Source organism: Eumetopias jubatus, unplaced genomic scaffold, assembly GCF_037043125.1.
Source record: "Eumetopias jubatus isolate StellerSeaLion01/CBP00866 unplaced genomic scaffold, mEumJub1_p1.0 scaffold_4, whole genome shotgun sequence".
In the NCBI taxonomy this organism is placed as follows: domain Eukaryota; kingdom Metazoa; phylum Chordata; class Mammalia; order Carnivora; family Otariidae; genus Eumetopias; species Eumetopias jubatus.
In genome coordinates this window covers 8,660,417-8,683,233 of record NW_028274810.1, presented here as the reverse complement: position 1 = coordinate 8,683,233, position 22,817 = coordinate 8,660,417, and the positions used below count along the sequence as shown (strand labels likewise).

Sequence of the window (22,817 nt, the reverse complement as noted above, 5' to 3'; positions counted from 1 at the left end):
GTGTGCCTGTGTATGTATGCTTGCACACGTGTGTGCACATGCACGAATAAGTGACTGTGTGAATGTGTGCTTGTGTATGTATGCTTGCACACGTGTGTGCATGCATGAACGAGTGTGCCTGTGTATGTATACTTGCACATGTGTGTGCATGCACGAACAAGTGTGCCTGTGTATGAATGTGTGCTTGTGTGTGCACGCATGCATGTATGAGTGTGTGTATGAATGTGCTTGTGTATGTATGCTTGCACACGTGTGTGTGCATGCATGAACGAGTGTGCCTGTGTATGAACGTGTGCTTGTGTGTGTATACTTGCACACATGTGTGTGCATGCACGAACGAGTGTGCCTGTGTATGAATGTGTGCTTGTGTGTGCACGCACACATGTATGAGTGTGTGTATGAATGTGCTTGTGTATGTATACTTTGTGTGTGTGTGTGTGTGTGTGTGCATGCGTGTGCACATTGGCAGAGGCAGGTGGAGAGTGAGGGGATTAGGGTACAGATGTGCTGTGCTGGTGATGCCATGGAAGCATGAAACTGAGATGCCTAGAAGCCTGCTCTGTGCCCGTGTTAGGGTCTGAGCCTAAGGAAGAACCCAGGGGAGCAGCTGGGTTCTGGAACAAGGAGTGTGCCCTGGGGGTGGCCAGGCCAGGGTGTAGGAGGAGAGGGAGAGGGCTGCTCAGGTGGTCGGTGCGGGAGCTAGTTTTGCCTACCTCTTCCATGTGTCCCGTGGTCTGACCACTGATGTCACCGCTTCTCTACCATCTTTCGTGCTAACTTGGACAGTCTTTATTTTCACAGTGCCACTTTGGGGGACTGCTCAAGGGAAGAAAGTAAACCCCAAAGGACCAAAGGGTTTCTTTTTAAGAGCTGGTGACTGATGAGACAGAAGAGAAATCCAACAGGTTGCCTCCTGGCCATTTGGACTGTGCTGGTCATCCAGGCTGAGGGGATCGCCTGTGGGGAGCGGTCTTCCTGTGTCAGATCCCTGGTGGCAGGACCATAGTCATGTCATTGCCAGTCACAGCATTCTGTGTTGCTGCAGGTCACGAGCCAGTCAGTGGTCGTGAGAAAATAATGGAGTTTAGAAGACAGGGAGCTTGGCTCATCTGTGAGGTGCAGATGTCCTTGAAAGGTGATAGAAGGGACATGGCCCTGGGTTCAGATTTGCCACTTTTGAGCTATACGGGCACATGACTGACTCTTCAAAGCTCTGGACGGGGAATAGTTCACAAATACGTACGTCTGTGTGTATATATATCTGTGAATATGTGTGTGTATGTATACATTTGCACATGTACCAGGCACTGGTTTAAGCACTTTCACGTATATTTTAAGTCCTTTAAAAAAAACTTTATTTTGGGGGCACCTGGGTGGCTCAGTCGTTAAGCGCCTGCCTTCGGCTCAGGTCATGATCCCAGGGTCCTGGGATTGAGTCCCGCATTGGGCTCCTTGCTCGGCGGGAAGCCTGCTTCTCCCTCTCCCGCTCCCCCTGCTTGTGTTCTCTCCTTCGCTGTCTCTCTCTCTCAAATAAATAAATAAAATCTTTTAAAATAAATAAATAAATAAAAATACTTTATTTTTAAGTCATCTCTACACCCAGCATGGGGCTCGAACTTAACAACCCCGAGATTAAGAGGCACATGCTGTACTGACTGGGCCACCCGGACGCCCCTGTATACTTGAACTCTTCGTCCTCACAGCCAGGTTGTGAGCTAGTTACTGTTACTACCTCTGTTTTCACAAGTGAGGCGCCAGAGAGGTGAAGGCATGTGCCCAAGTACACAGCAAGCCCACGGCAGAGCCGGGATCTGAACAGGCTGGCTGCAGACTCCTGGCCCTTCACCACTGCTCTTCACGGCCTCAGTTTGCCGTTCAGGGTAACGTGGGAGCACGTGAAGGGTCCCCGTGTCATGGTCCACACAGGAGGCGGGCCGCCGCTGAGTCCCGAGCGCTCGTGATGGTGCGGCGTTCCCGGCCGGTCCTGACGGAGGGGCGCCATCTTGCCCGGCGCCCAGCCAGTCCGCGGCTGTCCTTGCCACGTGAAGGGAACCTGGGTGTCCTGGCTGCAGCTACGTTGCTCTGGCAGAGTCGGCCAGGAGGGAAGGGGCTGAAGCCTGGGATGTGGGGTCCTTTGGGACACCTTGTCTTATGCACGTGACGGCGTAAAGGCCTTTCGGTGGTATTTCCTCCACAGTCGGTGCTACTGCAGAGGCAGTGTGGGGTGCTGGCCCTCCGCCCAGGAGGCAGGACACCCCCGAGCTGTACAACTCGGGGGGTGACGCTCTAGCAGCCCGCGGTGTCTCTGCACAGTGTCCCCCTCACAACGCGGTGTGCTCCTGTTGGCGGCCGGGGCCCGTTGGTTTAACTGTGTGTGCCGTGGGGATCACCCTCATTGCAATTAAATGCTTGTGAAGATGACATTTGAAGGGGACAGGATTTTGACTTCTTTCCTTTTCCTGGCCACTGAATCATTCTTAGGGAAGCCATGATGTTACACGTTTTATTAGAAGCGTAAATCACAACAGAACAGTTCCTTGACCTCAGCAGTTTATAATCTGAGTGAGTCATAAATATAAGCAATGTTGAGTAAAACTAAACTGTTTGATTGAGGTGATGGGAATAAAGATAGTGGTGGCAGATGGAAAGTTCTGTTTAGGGAGAGTTCGGGTGCTCCTAGCAGGCCACGTGCCACAAGAGAAAAATGTAGCCTTCTCTAAAAGCCAGGCAGTAAACGTTGGCTGGGTGCCTACTGAGCTTGTAAGGCTGTGTGTTTAGAGCTCGGGGACGAGACCTTCAGCAAGGCGTAATAACAGGGAGGGGCTGCTGCTGACCAGGTGCCCCTCCATGGCTTGTGGGAGCATGGAGAACGGGGGCCACGCTCTGGGGGCCTGGGAGGGGACCCAGAGGAGGTTACATTGAAGAAGGAGTGGAAGTTTGCGGGGCGGTCAAGAGGAGAAGACCACTGCTGGTAGGTGACCACAGTGGTGTGACATGGTGTGGGGACTGGAGATCCTCAGGTCATTGGGAATGACCTGGGGAGGGGGTGAGGACAGAGGGAGGAAGGCGACAAAGAGGTTCCAATATCAGTTCTTGGCAAGCGTGGAGGAAGGCCTAGGGGTCAGCGAAGACAGAAACATGGAGTTCCAAAAATGGATGAAACGAGCACAGTGAACGTCAGAGGAAGAAGGGGTTTCCACACAAGTGAAGACGAAGATGGCTGTGGCAGCAGCAGGGGACCCCAGGAGAGGGCTGGCTTTCCTCCCACCCCCGTCAGAGTTTGTAGGGGCAGGGGAGGGGGCGTGGCCCTGAGGGAGCAGGCTTTCCTAGAGCCAGGATCCGCAGGAGCCGGCTTCAGGGTTGGCAGAATCGTGTGGGAGAGTTACGTGTGGCCGTGAAAAGAATGTCATCTGGGGAGTGTGAGGTTGGGTGCTTATTGATCACTGAACACAGATTGAGTGGAAAAAGGCAGAGGACCAGGAAAGTGAGCACGAGAATCGGCAGGGGGAATGATGACCCGAGGGCCTTGCGTTTGGGGCCTGGCCAGGGATGGCAGGACACCAGGCCCCGTGGGGCTTGGCCTCGAGTGCTGGAATGTACTCTGGGATGGGGTTTCCCTGTGCAGCCCCAGCGGGGGCTTTGGAGGTCTGTGGGCACCGCTTGGCACGCCACGCAAAACTTGGTGGAGTGTGAGCCCCGAGCCGTCTTAGAGCCTTCTCGGAGGACTAACCTCCCGGGGACACTGCCGGCAGCTCCCAGCCCTATGGAAAGGTCCAGGCTCGGATTGCAGACAGTTGGCTTCTGGCCTTGGAAGATGTCCTGGGGACCATAGTGATGCAGCATTGTATGAGTTTTGCCATAACAGACTCTTTCCAGATCCTTCCTATCCAGGGCGAAGACTTTCCTTTCCATCACTGTAATTGGTGGGTTGGGCATTTGATTGTCAGGACAGGAGTAGCACTCCTCATTCCTTTGGCTCATTCTTCATATGTAGCCGTCTGATTTTTTTTTTTTTTTCTTAATCCTTGCCCCTCTCTCGTTCAGAACCAGACTACCAGGTGTACCTGAATGCTTCAAAAGTCCCTGAGTTTTCCGACGACCTCACAGAGCTGGAGTGCCGGATAGTGGACATGAAGAGCTCGGAGGCCAGTGTCCGCTTCACCGTGTCCTGGTACTACAGGGTGAACCGGCGCAGTGACGACGTGGTGGCCAGCGAGCTTCTGGCGGTCATGAGCGGGGACTGGACGCTCAAGTATGGAGACCGGAGCAAGCAGCGCGCCCAGGACGGAGACTTTATTTTTTCTAAAGAGCACACGGACACGTTCAGCTTCCGAATCCAAAGGACTACAGAGGAAGACAGAGGCAATTATTACTGTGTCGTGTCTGCGTGGACCAGACAGCGTAACGACAGCTGGGTGAAGAGCAAGGATGTCTTCTCCAAACCCGTCACCATATTTTGGGCATCCGAAGGTAGGCGCTTTATTCTTGTTCACTGAGGTTTGGGGTTTTTGTTTTGGCCCAGGTCGTTGCACTGCGCGGTTTTATATGCCAGGTCTCCCTGCTAGGAATCCAAAAAAATGCGAGCTCAAATGACTACTGCTCTAAAAACAGCATGGACCCCTTCCAGATGCTGATGCTGGCGAAGGCTCAGTCCCTGTGAGAGAGCTGGCACTTGGGGGTGGTAGCTCGTCGGTGCCCACAGCCCTTGACGCTGTTGCTCTGCTGGGTGGTCTTGGGCCTCGGGAGTGTGCTCACGTCTGCGAGTTCCTGCTGGATGCAGGGCCACAAACCGGGGGCACGGGGGTGGGGGCCAGACTTTCGCACCTGCTCCTGAGGTGCCAGTCATCCCTTCAGAGAGATTGTTTCTGGAGAGGGGTGACAAGAACTTGAGGGTAACAGTTTCTTTGCTACATCTCCTCCTGATGCTCGGAGCACTGTCTGCGTTGGGACGTCGGACTTGTCAAGTCCATCACTACAGGAAGCCCAGGCCTCCTAGGTCCCCCTTGTGCCCTGGATGTGAAGTACCACACACCCCTAACACGCCTCAATTGACTGCCACCATCCCCCCCCAACCCTGTCCCCAGCCCCAAACAGGGCCCTCTGGGAGCTCAGCGGAATCTCCTGTTGCCTGAGGCTCAGCTTGGAATGTTTCTTGCTCTTTCCCACATTAAACATGACCACCCTCGCTCCCCACCCCTGAGGCCGCTGTTTGCCCTGGGGTCTCCTGAGCGGAGGTGTTTTCTCCCCACGCTCCTCATACAGTGGGGCCTGTTCATCAGCTTGTGTCACCCCCCTCATTGGACTCCTGGGTCCTCTTCGTTCCCTTGGGGAAGTGGTTAACTTCTGTTTCACAGCCGTGCTCTCAAGTACTCTCACTGACTTCTCACTAGCTTCTCTTCCACACACAGCGCTGGCCCACACTTGGACTGCACCTCATGATTACCTGAGGAACTTTAAAAAAACCCTGATGCTTGAGTCCCACCAGAGGTCCTATCTTAGTTGGCTGAGGGTGTATGCAGCCTTGGGCATTGGGATTTTTTCTTTTTAAGATTGTATGTATGTATGCATGTATGTATGAGAGTGAGTGAGTGCATGCACACAAATGGGGAGAGGGTCAGAGGGGGAGACAGAGAGTCTCCAGAAGACTTCAGCCAAGTGTGGGTCCCTCTGTGGGGCTCTATCCCTGAGATCATGACCTGAGCAGAAACCAGGAGTTGGATGCCTAACCGACTGAGCCACCCAGGCGGCCCTGGGCATTGGAATTTTTAAGCCAGTTCTCCTGAGCAGCTAGGGTTGGGAACCCTGGTGAAGATCAACGTTTCCTTCTCAGTCTCCTGTCCTCCTCTTGAGTCATCATGTCTTCTGTCTGGTTTGGTCATTTCCTCCTGTGCTCACACCCTACGGTAGACCATCTCAGTTGTGACAACTGAAAGCCCTCCGTGCGCTCAATTCCGGGCATCCTCTTCTCTAAACATACCTTCTGTTTTTCTTGATCACTCCCTCTGCTCCTCCAGCATCACCCCTGCAACCCCACCAGACTGGCCGTCCATGAACCCTACCACCTTGTGTTGGCCTCCATTTCTGTCTCATGTAGCTGGACCAGTGGTCCAGGGCAGTCCAGTCTACACCTGTTGCCCTGTGTCATTTTACCCTCTTCCATTCTTAAGATATGTCCAGGGGTGGAAGAGAGGATAAGATGGGCAGGCATCCCACTTAGATTCCTGGCCAGCCATAACGCCCCCTTGCACCCCAAGCTCCCTTGCCCTGCTCTTGTTTTGCGTTATGCTCTGGCCAAACCACAAACCAGTCCAAAGCCAACCTTCTGTAGTTGGATAAAAACATTTAAATGTGTTGACTGGCTTCACTTTAAATCTGTGATCATTTATGTCAGCGGGGCTCTCAACACTGCCTGGCAATCATTCTGCATTTCCATAATCTGTTTACTTCCCTACTCTCCAAAATGATTATTGCATACCACCTTCTTTGTCTGAAAACCTCCTCTCCCAGCCTTACTCTCAGCTGTTGGTCCTGGGTTCTTTTTCCCTAAAGAAACAGAAACAGAGGAGAATTTCCACACACTTGCCCCCAGCCCATGTCCTAGCAAAGGCCAGCCCCTCTCACTGGTCAGGCACGAGGCCCCTCTCTCTTATGTCATCAATATTCCTCTCTTTTCTGGACCTTTTCTGTTGGCCTCTGAATATAGTTAGACCTCCTGTTCCTGTTTTAGTATTTTATAAAATAATTTTGATCTCAGTTCTCTCTCTGTCTTCCCCTTCTCCAAACCTCTTTACCCCCACCCATTGCTCTTTCTTTCCTTTTATAGCCAAAGCATTTGATTTATCTGTACTCGGTGGGTGTCTCTACTTTCTCTCTTCTCGTTCTCTGTGGCACCTGCTTCTTATCAGACTTTTGCCCCTGGTCCTTGTGTTAAGACCAGTAGTGATTGACATCCTGCAAAATCCAATTGTTTGTTGTCTTGTTTCACTTAGCAGGATTTAGCACAGGTGGTCATTCCCTCCTCCCAGAAATACTTTGGTTTTCCCTTGGCTGTGGGATGCCACCTCCCTGGGCTTTCCTCCACCTCATCACAACTCCTTCTCTGTCTCCTTTGCTGGATCTTCTTCATTTCCTGACCCTGAGACATGAGATTGCGTCAGAACATAGCCCTCGGACTTCTTCTCTAGTTGGATTCCCTCCCTTGGTGATGTCTTCTAAACTCGTGAATTGAAAGCCGCTTACACACCATTAACTCCCAAATGTATATTTCTACCCCAGACTTCTTTCCAGAATGCCAGATTCAATACGCTGTTGCCTTGTTGACACGTCCACTTGTCTAACGGGCATCTCAAACTCCTGTTCAGAATGGCGCTTCTGGTCTTCTTTTGGCCTTCTCCAGCACCTTCGTTGTAGTTGTTCAGTCCAAAACCTTCATCCTCAATTCCTCATTTTTCAGATGGACTCAGAGTCTTGCTGCAGCCACGCTCCCCTGTTAGCAAGCCACCGCCATCTCCTGACTGTTCTCTTTGCTCCCGCCCATGCAGTGACAGCTGGGGCAGCCTTGTTAAAATGTCAGTCAGATCATGAAACTCCTCTGCCCTAACCTTCAAAGACTTCCCATCTCACTCAAAGCAAATCCCAGAGTCCTTTTGGTAGCCTTGCATGCCCTATGGCATCCAGCTCCCATTACCTTCTGACCTCACCTATAACTCTCCCCAGTGCTTACTCCTCTTCATCCCCTCTGCTTTTCCCATGGTGCCTCCAACACGCCAGGCATACCTCTGCCTTTTGGCTTTCTGCTTGCTCTTCCCTCTGCCTCGAATGCTGTTCCTCACATGGATACGGGCTCATTCCCTCACCTTCTTGGCTCCTTGATGCCTCGTCAGGGATGCCATCCTGGCCCCTCTGTCTAAAATTGTGTTGTCTCTCCCTGCCCCCATCCCCCCCACACACTTTTTCTCCTCTTTCCCTCCTTTATTCTCTCAAACCTTTGTCACCATCTAACCACACCATATATTTTACTCATTTATTTTGTTTTTCTTCCTCCACTAGCATATAAAGGGAGGGACTTCTGTGTGCTTTGTTTACTGTGGCGTTCCCAGTGCCTGGAATACGGGAGGCTCTCACTAAGTACTTGTTTAATGAACGGATGGATTACCAAACTCACAGGAGAATCAGGAAAGAATGTGGGTGGCTCAATGGGACCTTAGGAATCTGTGATACTGGAGAGACACTAAAACACACATGTTCTTAATAGGTTTGGTGGAACAGCCCACAAAACCCAACATAAAAATCATTTTATAACTAGACAGATTATAGAATTAATAATCTTATTAAAGGATAAAAAGCATGTGTTTAATTCATTTATTCATCCATTCAACAAATATTTAAGTACCTTCCAAGTGCCTGACATCGAGCAATTATAATATAGATGGCTTCTAATGTGTATATGCTTAGGGATTTATTTTTTCACAGAGAAGCAGGGAGTAACATACTTAAACATAAAGTTAGTGTAGCCATGGACACTTGCTCAAAATGTTAAAATGGCATCTCTGTGGAAATCACTCGATGGACAGGTGTGTGTTCCAGTCACCTGACTAATAATCTGTTCTGTACTGTGACCATGATCTGATTAAACAGAAAGAACCCATTTCTCCCTTGCTCTAATCTTCCAAGCAGACTTTCCCTGCCCTTTTCCCAGCAGAACCTCAGGGAGAGGATGCTCCTGGCATGGTCTAGGGCCTGACCTGGGTGTTGTGTTCAGGCGCATCTCCTCCTATTCACGAAGAGTGAGCCCTGCCTCATGTCCTTGAGGATACCAGTAGTCTCCCAGATTCCCTCACACCCATTAAATCACTTCAGACTGTTCTGCTTCATCCAACGTGGTGGTTTGTAGCCTGCTTACAGATAACACGTGATTTTCTTTCTGAGTTTCCAGATTTTCTTAAGTGCTATTGTGCAGCAATTTGCGAATAAATTCCAATTTCCTTGTCATTCTGCTTTCAGATGCATATCCATTTTCACTAGTCCTGTTGGAAATCACCTCTTTCTGGTACTTCATTCCAGATTCTGTGCTCGTGGTGAAGGCAAGGCAGCCGAAGCCTTTCTTTGCTGCAGGAAATACATTTGAAATGACTTGCAAAGTGTCTTCCAAGAATATTAAGTCACCACGCTACTCTGTTCTCATCACTGCTGAGAAGCCTGTGGGGGACCTCTCCAGTCCCAATGAAACCAAGTACATCATCTCCCTGGACCAGGATTCTGTGGTGAAGCTGGAGAATTGGACAGATGCGTCGCGGGTGGATGGCGTTGTATTGGAGAAAGTGCAGGAAGATGAATTTCGCTACCGAATGTACCAGACTCAGGTCTCGGATGCGGGGCTGTACCGTTGCATGGTGACAGCCTGGTCTCCTGTCAGGGGCAGCCTGTGGCGAGAAGCAGCCACCAGTCTCTCCAATCCCATTGAGATTGACTTCCAAACTGCAGGTGAGCTAGGAACCTTATTGAACCACAGACTGAACTATGAATGCAACCATAGGATTTTGAGCCAGTGGCTTAATTTCTCTTAAGTAGCTTTCTTTATTGAGATGTAATTCACATGCCATATAGTTTTACCGATTTAAAGGGTATCATTCAGTGGCTTCCAGTATATTCACAGAGTTCTACAACCATCACCACATTTGATTTGTGGAACATTTTCATTATACCTCGAAGAAATCCTGTCTCCCTTAGCTGACACCCTTCAAGTCCCAGCCCTCCAGCAACCACTCATCTACTCCCTGTCTCTATCAGCTTGCCTATTGTGGACATTTCACATTACATTAATGGAATATAATACATGGTTCTCACGTCTGTTTTGTTTCACTGTAACATAGCATTTTCTTTCTTTCTCTTTCTTTCTTTCTCTTTTTCTTTCTTTCTTTTCTTTCTTTTTTTTTTTGTCTTTATTCTTCATTGTCGTACAGTGTTTTTGAGGATCATCCGTGTCATAGCATTTATCAGTACTTCATTCCTTTTTATGACCGAATAATACTCCACAGTGTGGAGACACTACATTTTATTTATCCATTTATCGGCTAATGGCCATTTGGGTGTTTACAGTTCTTGGACTATTAGGAATGATCCTGTGAACGTTTGTGTACAAATTTTTGTGTGCACATACTATCCTCATTTCTTTTTTTTTTAAGATTTTATTTATTTATTTGACAGAGAGAGAGAGCACGCACAAGTAGGCAGAGCGGCAAGTAATGGGAGAGGGAGAAGCAGGCTCTCCGCTGAGCAGGGAGCCTGACGTGGGGCTTGATCCCAGGACCCTGGGATCATGACCTGAGCCGAAGGCAGACGCTTAACCGACTGAGCCACCCAGGTGCCCCCCTCATTTCCTTTTTTAATAGATGAACCGAAACTCAGCTATTGTAGCTCCTTTAGAGAACACAGTGGAGTATAGATAAAGAGAAGAGGGCACTGGACCTCCAGAGGGGTTACATGACTTGCCACACATGCAAGGCTCAGAGCCAAGTTCATCAAGGGTCCCTAGGACTGACGGTTATGGGCGCTATTTTTGGCCCGACTTATAGAGCAGTATTTCCACACAGGTGATAAGTATCCCAACCTTGTGCCTCACCTTGTTTTGGGACTGGAAAAAGATTTCCCATCAATTAGTCGAGTTGCCAGAGCTCTGGTGGTATGGATGAATATATCTGTCAACCAGCTCATTAAGAATAGTTACTGGTGATGGTCATGTATGGCAAGGTTAATTAAAACAAGAACATTTTTGTGTCTATTCTGAATTGATTTTGTTTTTGGTTACGTAAAATGTTTTTATGCTATAAGACGGAAAGGTCAACTTTTTTTAATGGCATGGATACAGATTCTCAAATAGAAATATTTCTTATTCATCCATGTAATTCATTAAACTCCTCTGAAATAATCTATGTGTGTGTGTGTGTGTGTGTGTATGTATGAGTGTGTATTTCAGCAGGTAGATATTTAAAAGTTTTTGATCCCCCAATTTTATTTAGGATATCAAGATGAAGGATCATCATTTATGAGTTTAATAATGAATGTTTTCACTAAATCTGCCATGGATTCCAGTTAGAAATTTCTGACTGTGTAAATTTATAATCACCTGTAAAAATTCAGGTATTAATTGAATCGGCATAATGAATACAAGATATTTGTTGAATTACATGATTACCTTTTAGAGTAAAGCTAAACTAGACCTTAAAGTTTATTTTTTTCATTAAAGTTTTTTATTAACATTCTTTTGTATTAATATAAACTTCAGTTGGGGCACCTGGATGGCTCAGTAGTTGGACGTTTGCCTTCGGCTCAGGTCATGACTCCAATCCTGGGATCGAGCCCCGCATCCGGCTCCCTGCTCGGCGGGGAGCCTGCTTCTCCCTCTCCCACTCCCCCTGCTTGTGTTCCCTCTCTCGCTGTGTCTCTCTCTGTCAAATAAATAAATAAAATCTTAAAAAAAATAAATAAACTTCAATACTGTATAATGAAATTATTTTCTAGTTTCTTCAATCTGTTAACATTTAGATCAATAAAGAGAAAATATTGATTTAAATCCTTAGATTTGGAAAGAGCAGAGAAAGTGCAGGCTTCTTTTACTGTGTATATCTGCTTGTTTGTTTTTTAATCACAGCTTCATTGAATTATAGTTAACATGTAAAATTCACCCATGTGCAGTGTACAGTTGAGTGGTTTTTAGTATGTTCATGAAGTTGTGCAGCCATTGCCACAATCTTATTCCAGAGTTGTTAACCACTCCAGAAGGAAACTCTGTACCCCTGAGTACTTACTCCCCACCCCCAGCCCCTGACAACCACTAATCTTTCTATTGCTATAGATTTGTCTCTTCTGGACGTTTCACGTAAATTGAATTGTATATGTGGACTTTTGTGACTGGCTTCTTTCATTTGACATAACGTTTTCCAGGTCCATCCACGTTATAACATGAGTTAGTACTCCGTGTTTTTTTATGGCTGAACAATATTCCATCATGTGGATGGACCACATTTTGTTTATCCATTCATCTGTTGACGGACATTAGGTTATTTTCACCCTTGTGGCTACTGTGAATACTGCTGACATAAACATTAGTGTACAAGTTTTGGGGATGGACATCAGAGTTCATTTCTCACCTAGGAGGGATGCTGGGTCATATGAGCTCTGTTTAACTCTGAGGAACTGCCCAAACTGTGTCCCAAAGCAGCTGCACCGTTTTGTATTCCCACCAGCGATGTGTGAGGGTTCCAAGTGCACCACATCCTCACTAACCCTGTTATCCTCCATCTTTCTTATCATAGGCAACCTGGTGGGTGTGAAGCTGTACTTTATTGTAGCTTTAATTTGCATTTTCTTAATGACTGTTGATGTTAAGCATCTTTTCATGTGGTTATTGGTTGTATGTGTATCTTCTGTGGAGAAATGTCTATCCAGATTGTTTGCCCATTTTTAAATTGAGTTATTTATCTTTTCATTGTTGATTAGTCAAGTTTTTCATAGAGTCTGGAAAAAGCCCCTTAACAGATACATGGTTTAAAAATATGTTCTCCCATGGGCGCCTGGGTGGCTCAGTAGGTTGAGCATCTGCCTTCCGCTCAGGTCGTGATCCCAGGGTCCTGGGATCGAGCCCCGCATCGGGCTCCCTGCTCAGTGGGGAGCCTGCTTTTCCCTCTCCTCCCAGCTTGTGCTCTCTCTTGCTATCTCTGTCACTGTCTCTCTCTTTCTCAAATAAATAAAGAAAATCTTAAAAAAAAAAATACCTTCTCCCACTCTGTGGGTAGTTTTTTCACTTTGCTCATGGTGTCCCTTGAAGCACCCAAGCTTGTAATTTTGATGAAGTCCAATTTATTTTTCTTTTTGTTGCTTGTGTTTTTGGTGTCTTATCTAAGAAACCATTGCCTGATCCCAGGTTGTGAAGATTTATGCCTCTCTTTTCTTCTAAGGAGTTTTACAGTTTCAGCTCTTACATTTAGTGCTATGACCTGTTCTAGTTAATTTTTTAAAAGATCTTATTTATTTGAGAGAGAGAGAGAGCACATGAGCCGGGTGGGATGTGGGGGGTGGGAAGTAGGGTAGGGAAGGGCAGAGGGAGATGGAGAAGCAGACTCCCTGCTGAGCAGGGAGCCCGAAACAGGGCTTGGTCCCAGGACCCTGAGATCATGACCTGAGCTGAAGGCAGACGCTTAACTGAGCCACCCAGGTGCCCTGATTTTTGTGTCGCAGAGGATGGTATTCAGCTTTATTCTTTTGCATGTGAACCACCCAGCTGTTCTTACACCATTTGTTGAATAGCCTCTTCCTTCCACCTTGACTTGTCTTGGCGCACTTGTCAAGAATCATTTATCCACGAATATAAGGATTTTTATAGACTCCCAGTTCTGTTGCATTGCTCTGTATGTCTTTTCCTATACCAGGACCACATTGTTTGATTACCATAGCTTTGTAGTAAATTTTGAAATCGAGAAGTATGAGCCTTCCATCTTTGTTCTTTTTCAAGATTTTTTGGCTATCCTAGATCTCTTGCATTTCTGTATGAATTTTAGGATCACCCATTAATTTATGCAAAGATGACAGCTAGGAATTGTGTTGAATCTGTAGATCAGTTTGGAGAGTGTTGCCATTTAACAGTATTGCCTTCCAATCCATCAACATGGGACATCTTTCTGTTTATTTCGGTTGTCTTTAACTTCTGTTGGTGGTGTTTTGTAGTTGTCAGTGTACAAATCTTGAACTTCTTTTATTCAGTTTCTCCTAAGTATTTTATTTTTTGATGCCATTGTAAATTAAATTGTTCTCAATTTCCTTTTCCCTTTATTCATTGCAAGCATATAGAAACACAGCTGATTTTAATATATTGATGTTGGATTCTGCAACCTTGCTGGACTTGTTATTAGTTTTAATTGTTTTTTGGTTGATTCCTTAGGGTGTTTTAAATACAATAAAACGGCATCTGTGAATAAAGGCAGTTTTACCTTTTCCTTTCCAAACTGAACACCTTCTAATTAATTTTCTTGCCTAATTGCCCTGGCTAGCACCTCTAATACAGTGTAGAATAATAGTGGCACAAGTGGACATCCTTGTCTTGTTCCTGATTCTACGGGGAAAGTTTTCAGTCTTGTACCATTAAAAATCATTGTAACTGTGGGTTTTTGTTGTTTTGGGTTTGTTTTTTTTTTTAATAGATGCCCTTTATTGAGTTGGGGAAGTTTCCCTTCATTACTGGTTTGTTGAGTGTTTCTGCCATGAAGAGATGTTGGATGTTGTCAAATGCTTTATCTGTGTCTATTGAGAGTCAGATGATTATGTGGTTTTTGTCTTTTATTTGTGTATCTGTTTTATTCTCTGTAGTTTATTCCATTTTGTTTTACATTTGTTATTTGATGTTTCTCTAGAATTGTTATGGGAAATAGGGGAGACATAAAATCTTTTGTATTTCTGGATGAGGAATGGGTATTGAATCTCTTTCTCAATTCTTTACATCTCTGCATCACAGATAAAATGACTGTAGCTTCCAGGTTGAATGAACTGGCTGAGACTTTTATTTAGTCCACGGAGTTGTCGTGGCCAGTTCACGGTTTTATTAGGAGAAGTTGCCATCTGATCCACCCAGCACAGTGCCCTCGCCCTGAATGGCTCCCAGCAAATACTGACTTGATACTGAAGAGTCTTCACTTCCTAAAAATCAACAGCAACAGCAGAAGATACACATAACAAAGAGGTCCTTCTTGGTGTCCACCTTTCTATCCCCAGGTTCTGGGGTGCTTGCCTCTTGGTATGAGGACCGTGTTTCCCAAGGGGTGCTACTGAGTCATGAATTTCACTGACCCAAAGTGTTAGGGGGGAAAATATGGATTAAATGTTATGGTGTTCAAGATGTTGGCATTTAAAAAAGGATAATAATAAAGTTTTTCTCCTTAATAGAAAAAACTTGAAAATACGGTAAAGTAGAAAGAAGGAAAAGAATTAGCCATAACTACCCAACACTGTTAATTTGTGTTGTTTGTCTTCCTAGAAATCTTCCCTTCCATGTTTTCTTCATGGCTGTGAGATCAGGCTGTATGTACAGTTTTGTGATCTGCTTTCCCCCCTTTAAAGGACCTTCTAAGATAAGCAGTTTTCACGTTAATACAAATTCTAGGTAAATAACAACTTTAATGACTACACCTCCCAGAGTTTAGTTAGTCATTTTACCCTATTGACGGACACACAGATGGTCTGCAGTTTTGGCTTTCACAAGAATACTGCTATTTACAGCCCTTTTTAGGGGCTGGAGTTAGAACATGGTTCTGTCAATGTTTGTATTTAAGAGCTGAGTGTGGTCCATGTACTCTCCACAGACTAGGAATCGGGGGACATCTAGTGACTCTGGTTCACTTAAATTCTCCGGGCCATAGTCTGTCATCCATGAAGTTAACCAGACAAATTCCCTCGCGAAAACAGCATTATCACAGAAATTGACCATAATAAAAATATTTCCAAGCCTGGGATAATGACCCACATTAACAGTGAGTTGTTCATTAGAAGGAAATCCACTGCTGTGAATATTTTACAATGAAGGCCTTCTCCCTGGCCCATGTCCACATGGTGAGCCGTAGCACAAATGCTCTGTTGTTCCCACAGCCATAGCCACTAGAGGAAATGAGAACCATAACTTGTGACCCAGAAGGCATTTGGGGTTTTCTTTGGAAATATAAAGAAAAGAAAGTGAAATGTGTCCAAATTGGTAAGTCTTTCTGTGCGGTTTCAGATTTAGGAACCTAAATCCATTTTGAGGGTCTTTATGTTTTATCATTTTGTGGTTTCTTAGAACGGCTTCAGACACTTGAAGAAAACCCCTTGGTGTAGCTCTGTTTATTACCATGAAATTTCTAGTCAGAGAAAACAACGTGGTCCTCACTGCTCACCTGGGTTTATACTAACCTGTACTCCCAGGGGGCCATATGTGGTATGAAGTGCTCCTTGGTCATGAACACTGGGCCAGGTCAGAGCCACTGGCTCAATCCTGTCCTGCCTCACTCCAATAAGCAGAGCAAATCCAGGGTGGTCGGGACCTGTGGGAACTGTGGCTGGGAGAGAGGTTGATTGAAGGGCAGGCTCCCCGCAGGTAGGTCAGGTTTCCTCATCCTCTCTGCTTTCCTCCCTTTCCCGATGCCCCATGACCACCATTCTGTTACGTTCTCCCCTGCACCCGGAGTTGATGCCCTCCTCCTGCTCTCTGGTTAATCTGAACTCTCACCGCAACCTGCTCAGGGCTGCCCCACCTCCCTGGGTTGCCATCTCCTCCACCCGCCCTTCACCTTTCTCCCAACAGAACACCGGCTGCTCCGGTTCTCGGTTTGGGGAAAGCAGTCCGATGAGTTCATCCTCGCACTCATGGTGAAGTGCCATAAAAACAGCCTTTTTAGTTCTTTGCCTTATCGGTTCTTCGTGACTTGCCTCATTGGTTTGCGTGACCTTTACACACTTTCTCAGTCAGTTTTTGTTTTTTTTTTTTTTGGTACGTTAAAGTACTTTTTCCTTTTTGGTGATCTGATTTAAAATGTAGTAGCACTTGTATTCTTAGCTTCTAATGAGTTTCAGAATCAGTGTCCAGGGCCATCTCTTTTTGCTTCCCAGGAAACCCAGGGGAAATCCCATGGCACTGGTATTCTGGAACCTTCTTCAGGCTTGCCTGTTCTTATTAGGATAAGGTAAATATTGGGCTCTTAGGATCAGGTTGACTTAAAAGCTGTACAATGCTGTCACCTGAAACTGAAGAATAAAGAGTTTAAAAAGAAAAAAAAAAGAATGTACGTAGCCCCTCTCTCTAAGAAGCGACTAGGAGCCAGATTCCTTCCATGCAAGGCATACTTTTTTTTTAATTTAATAAATCCCTTATTTGTGCCTAGTTATCAAATAGCATAATAATAATTGTACCTACAGTCACTTAAAGATGCACCTAGTTGACTCTATGATAAATATTATTTTAACACTAAATTCTGTGTGTTCAGTCATTATACTTCATTTTAACACTAAATTCTGTGTGTTCAGTCGTTATACGTTCAGCCTGAGAACACCACCTCGCCCACTTCCAATATTATTTTAACACTAAATTCTGTGTGTTCAGTCGTTATACTTCATATATATATATATATATATGTGTATATATATATATATATAAAGTATATATATATAACGCCAACACAGGCGGTGGGCTGGATTAGGCTACCGACCCCTGGACGAGCTGATGGATACCAAATTGGCTCTCTCATATAATGCTCATTTTTATGCTCACAGCTCAAAGTGGGAGCATCTCTGCCTTGCACAGTTAGTTCATTTTGGGTAGACACATCTTTTGGCCTCTGGAAGAAGGAAAGAGTCTTTTTTAAAGCGAACTGAATATCAAGGGGGTGTTCTCAGGAAGGGGTGCGGGTCTGGGTAGTGTTCTGAAGCTATGCCTGTGCTGCCTCAATTTCTCCTGACAGATTGGAGCTGTCAGGTGCTGACAGTGCTCCCACTGTCCCCTACAGAGTGTCATCATGGTTGACATGTCTGTCTGCTGACTGCATTTCAGCCTCCTAATGGCAGAGCCCCTGTCCCCAGCACAGCGAGGCCGCCCACTCCATCGGGGCCAGAAGGGTCGCCAATTCAGTCCCGTGCCCTCTGCTCTCTTGCCACCTCGGCCTGGAAGTGAACCACACAGAACCAGAAGAGGCACCCGGGTTGCAGGTGGGGGTGGCCTTCCAAGGGGACCGTGGTTGTCATCAGAGAAGGGATAAAGGAAAAGCCAGAAGCAAAGGTCATTCTGTAGGAAGAGTTCTTTTGTGTTTGTAATTCAGATGGTGCTCGTTTGGCTGTGCCTGATGCACGTGTCTCTCTGAAGAGAAAGGAAAGCAGCCTGAGAACACCACCTCGCCCACTTCCAAGGAAGGTCGGCTGCACGTAGATGCCCATGAGAGCGTCAGGAATGGAACTGAAACAAAAGCGTGAGCAGGAATAATGAGGTGCTGTCACTCTTTTCCAGGGCCTATATTTAATGCCTCTGTGCATTCGGACACACCGTCGGTTATCCGGGGAGATCTGATCAGATTGTTTTGCATCATCACTGTTGAAGGAGCAGCACTGGATCCAGGTATTTCTCTCTGTCCTCTCTCCTTGCCCATGTCGCTTTCTATAAATTCCCCTCGTGTCATCCACACTGTGTGACACAGATGTCGAGGTCAGGGATTGGACTGTCTAAATCCCCAAACTGCCTCGCTCTGTACTTGGTACTCAGTAGGTGTTTAATAAATCCTTGTTGATGGATGCATCTGTCTGTTAGATGATTTGGAAACCCATCCAGACATTGGAATCTGAGTCATCAAGGCGGTCAGTGGGACTCTTCCAGGGCTGATTCAAGCTCAAGCTGGTTTGAAACCTACCAGTAGAGTCTAGCTCCTTTACTTTATGTTTCATTGCATTGATTCATTCAGATATTTATTGAGCTTCTTCTAGTAACAGGTACTGGGAACAGAGGAGGGACCAAAGGCTCCACATCATGGAGCTTGCAACCTGGTAAGGAGACAGACAAGAAAGCAATCCTCATGTAATATGATATCAGATGGCGTTAACTCTATGGTGAAGGACAGAGCAGAGTAAATGAGTAGCAAGTGACCAGGTGGTGCTATTGTAGTTTAAATTCTTGGGAAATCTTTGTAAATCTTTTCTTTGCAAAAATTATTAGCATTGCCAACGGGCCTAAGAGCTTTGGGACATCAATCTTAACACCTTTTCTTCAGTGACCAGTTGGTGTCCCTGCCTCACTCGTAGACCCCCGGGGTTTGAAAGAACATTAAAGGCACATAAGGTGTCTGTTGCTGAGCAGGACGGTACCCACCACCACCTTCTCCTAGAGAGACTGCGGAGAACCTGCTTCACTGCATGATAACAGCCACCTACGGCTTCTGTAATTACCCTGGAGGAACAGGGAGCTGCGCTCTCTCCCACACGCTTTGTCTCTGAGCATCTTTGTACCTCCCACCCCATCACAGGCAGAGCCCGGGCCTCTCACCGATCGGCGCCTTGAAAAGGCCAAAGTGTACAAGGCTCTCAACATTCTCTGCAGAGACCACTGGGCGTGTGGCCCTGGCGTGGAAACTGGAAGTGGGTTTTCATTCCGTAGTAAGGGCAGGTTGTAAGCAAAGGGAGGATGGCCCGCAGTGAACCAGAGTGGACAGCATGAGCAGGGGACTGGGCAGAGCGGGCCTCGAGGAGCAGTGGCCTGGGTGGCCACCAGCTGAGATCTAGCTCCTTTGGGACCGCCGGTCAAAGGTGCGGGTGGTCACCAGCTCCGGGTCGGCAGTTACTCCGGTAGGAAGTCTTTTTGGCCTCGTGGGCCAGATGGTCTGCACAGCAACTGCTCGGCTCTGTTGCGGTTGGTGTGAAAGTAGCCGTAGACAGCACGTAAGCAAATGGGCTTGACTGTGTTCCAGTGAAGCTTTATTGACAAAACACAGGCGGTGGGCTGGATTAGGCTACCGACCCCTGGATGAGCTGATGGATACCAAATTGGCTCTCTCAGGGAGCCTGAACTTGGCTGAGCTGCAGAGGTAGGAAAAAGAATGTCGAAGAAAAGGAAAAGGAATCCATCCAAGCCACTGGTTGGTGAGCTGTGTTCTCAAGGGCACGGGGTAGGGAGCCCAGGTCTTGAGGAAGCTGAGGTGCAGAGGATCGGGGACAGGGAGTGGGATTCAGAAGTGAAAACAAAAGTGAAAGTTGAAGGGGCTGCCAGGACACAGGGGAGGGAGTCCCGTTCAGAAGTCGGTACCATGTTTACCCTCGAAGCTCATGGATGATATATATACCAAAATAAATCATTTAGATGTTCTTTCTCAGTAAATTAATGGGTCACCAGTTGTGCCCTTAATATAAAAGTCTTTTCCTCCAGGGTAATTACAGAAGCTATAGGTGGCTGTTATGATGCAGATCACAGTTTTCCAGAACTTTGCACTCTTGGACTGTGTGGGTAGAAGATTCTGAATAATTAAGCACACGCTGTAATTTAGTTTTTCCTCACGCACCCGATGGGCTGTGAAGGAATTTTCTTTTGGAAAGGACATACCGCGTAAGTGGGCCTAGTGCCAAGGTGCTCCAGTGCCGAGAGGGGGACGGACAGGGCAGATCACTGCCCTTTAGAGGCAGTGTCTTAGGTCAGGTTCTCTAGAAGCAAAGCCTGAGACAGGCGTGCAGGTGATTGAGGATGTGCTCCCAGGGAGCAAGGGAGTCAAGACAGAGCAGGGAAGGAAGCCAGGCAAAGATGTGAATTCAGACAAGTCTGACTCCCCCCCCCAACACACACACACACCCCCCCCACACACACACACCCCACACACACACACACCCCGGGGAGCTCTGGCGCGTGGGTGGTACCACAGGGTACAGCCTCCGTGAGCTAAGGCACTAGGCTTTTAGCTCCCCGCCATTCCTCAGTCACTGTCCACAGGCCGAATGCTTGGGGAGCAAGGGTGTTTCTAAACCTCCAGGAGGTGGCTTCCGTCAGCTGAAGCCAGTCCTCTGGAAGAGGGTACGGGTGTGAGAATGTTAGGGGCACCAAGGGCCTCTGCTGCCGGCGGTAAGGCCCTCCCTGTGGCAGCATCTGTTCGTAGACTGTGTATGTTGTAGTGTAGAGATAAGGGTGTTCACGGCGGGCAGGCAGTGAGTACTTACTGTGTACCAGGCAGGTGCAGTTGTAAGCATTTCACAGAGATGACTAACTTAACCATGGGCGAAGTTGGAATGTTCCTTCTACAGCTGAGGAACCTAAGTCACAGAGAGTTAAGTTGCTCGTCCAGGCCACATGGCTAGCCAGTACTGGTGCTGGGAGTCTGGCGCGGTAGCCTGGAGCTCCATGAGGCATGGCGGGACTGGGGCTAGAATCTGCACCCAAGTAGTGGGGACACAGTCGTGACTTCTCGCCTTCAGGATCCTCCTAGCCCCTCCAGGTGACGGGCAGCACAGCGTGAGGCTGTGAGGGCATGAGGGCGTTGACAGCACTCCCGCTGCCCCCAGGGAGGTGGTCTTCTTGGTACGAGATGACCCCTAACACTGGCAAAAATCAGATTTTCTGCCCAAGTGCCACAGTGGGCCGATGGGGTGGAAAAGAAGGTACTTTGAGCGTTGGAGTGGAGAGCGGTCATCCTGTAGGTGGGACTGAGGTTTGCCCTGGCCCTTAACATGTTCAGAGTGAATTGGAAAGGAATCATCATTTGGATAATTTTGTAGAAAGTCTTGCTTTTTGTTTTGCTTCTCTTCCTTTTCAGTACGTAAGCACCTGAATATGATTTGTGTAATCATATTACAGCACTTAAGATAGTGCTTTTTGAGGTTATTAGTGTATTTTCATGAAGTGAATAAATGTTATTTTTTGTGTAACAAAAATGGTGTCGTTTAACATTTATATAGAAAGCCTTATCAGGTGAATTTAAGATAAAAGGTGTGTGTGGCCTTGCAATCCTTCTTGGCCTGCTGAATGCACCCCGGGCCCGACACGGCTGGTGTCAGTAGGGAATGGGCCAGAAGACGAGGTCAGGGGCTTATGATGTGTGCTCCGTCTTCAACGTGCCAGAGTCTTCCTTCTCCTATGCCCATGTTCATTTGTTTGAGGCTGTTAGAACCGTGACTTTGCAAAGTGCTTCGAGATTCAGCAGCATCCTCTCTGGGACTGTTCAGCTGTGTTCCACTTTCTCAGCTGGACGTGTTTTTTCCTCTTGTCTTGAACTTAAGCACATCTGCAAGGGAAAAAACACAGTGAACAATAAAACCTAAACTGTTGGGACGCCTGTGTGGCTCAGTCGTTAAGCGTCTGCCTTCAGCTCAGGTCATGATCCCAGGGTCCTGGGATCGAGTCCCGCATCGGGCTCCCTGCTCCGGGGAGCCTGCTTCTCCCTCTCCCTCTGCCTGCCACTCCCCCTGCTTTTGCTCTCTCTCTCTGACAAATAAATAAATAAAATCTACAAAAAACAAAACAAAACAAAAAAGCCCTAAACTATTTACCACTCTAAATTTTGTACGGTTCACTTTACATACCTTTTGTTCTTGACTACATTAGTGTCCTCCTGGTCTTGGGCTCGTCCCCCTGACATGTCAGAGGACCCTGCTTTGGCAAACAGAGCATGCAGTGTCACCACCTAGCAGCTTTACGTCCTGTGTTCCCTGTGGGAGACAGTGTTGGGTGCTCCTTAGGTTGGGTGGTGGTGGCGGTGTGGTTAAGAGGGAGGACTCTGGAGCTACACTCTGTGGGTGAAGCCGCATGCTGTGCTGCTCCCGGCTCTGTGACTTGGAATGAGGTATTGGGCCCTGCCACAGAGGCGGGGAGTGTGACAGTACCCCCATTGTGGGGCTGGCCTAAGGCACGGCAAGCCACGCTGGCCCCCAGTGACATGACGTGCGTGTTAGCCCCACGTGCGATTTCTGCCTGTTGCACTGACCCAGGGTTCCGGCTTGGTCTGTCATCCACAGACGACATGGCCTTTGATGTGTCCTGGTTTGCGGTGCACTCCTTCGGTCTGGACAAGGCTCCCGTCCTCCTGTCTTCCCTGGACCGGAAGGGGATTGTGACCACGGCCGAGAGGGACCAGAAGAGCGAGCTCAGCCTGGAGCGCGTGAGCGTGCTGGAATTCTTGCTGCAAGTCCACAGCTCCGAGGACCAGGACTTTGGCAACTACTACTGCTCCGTGACTCCGTGGGTCAAGTCCCCGACGGGTTCCTGGCAGAAGGAGGCCGAGATCTACTCCAAGCCCATCTTTGTAACTGTGAAGATGGATGGTAAGACCGACACGTGGTGAAGT

At 47.4% G+C, this 22,817-nt stretch overlaps 1 protein-coding gene across 1 annotated transcript in view; it reads left to right on the top strand.

Moving 5' to 3' along the window:
* PTGFRN (prostaglandin F2 receptor inhibitor) overlaps positions 1–22,817 on the top strand; it is an 81,846-nt gene that overhangs the window by 54,033 nt on the left and 4,996 nt on the right. Inside the window, exons 5-8 of the mRNA XM_028102115.2 lie at positions 4,045–4,470; positions 9,064–9,483; positions 18,017–18,124; positions 22,489–22,794. Coding sequence (XP_027957916.1) covers positions 4,045–4,470; positions 9,064–9,483; positions 18,017–18,124; positions 22,489–22,794 — 1,260 coding nt within the window. The remainder of the gene's footprint in view (positions 1–4,044; positions 4,471–9,063; positions 9,484–18,016; positions 18,125–22,488; positions 22,795–22,817) is intronic.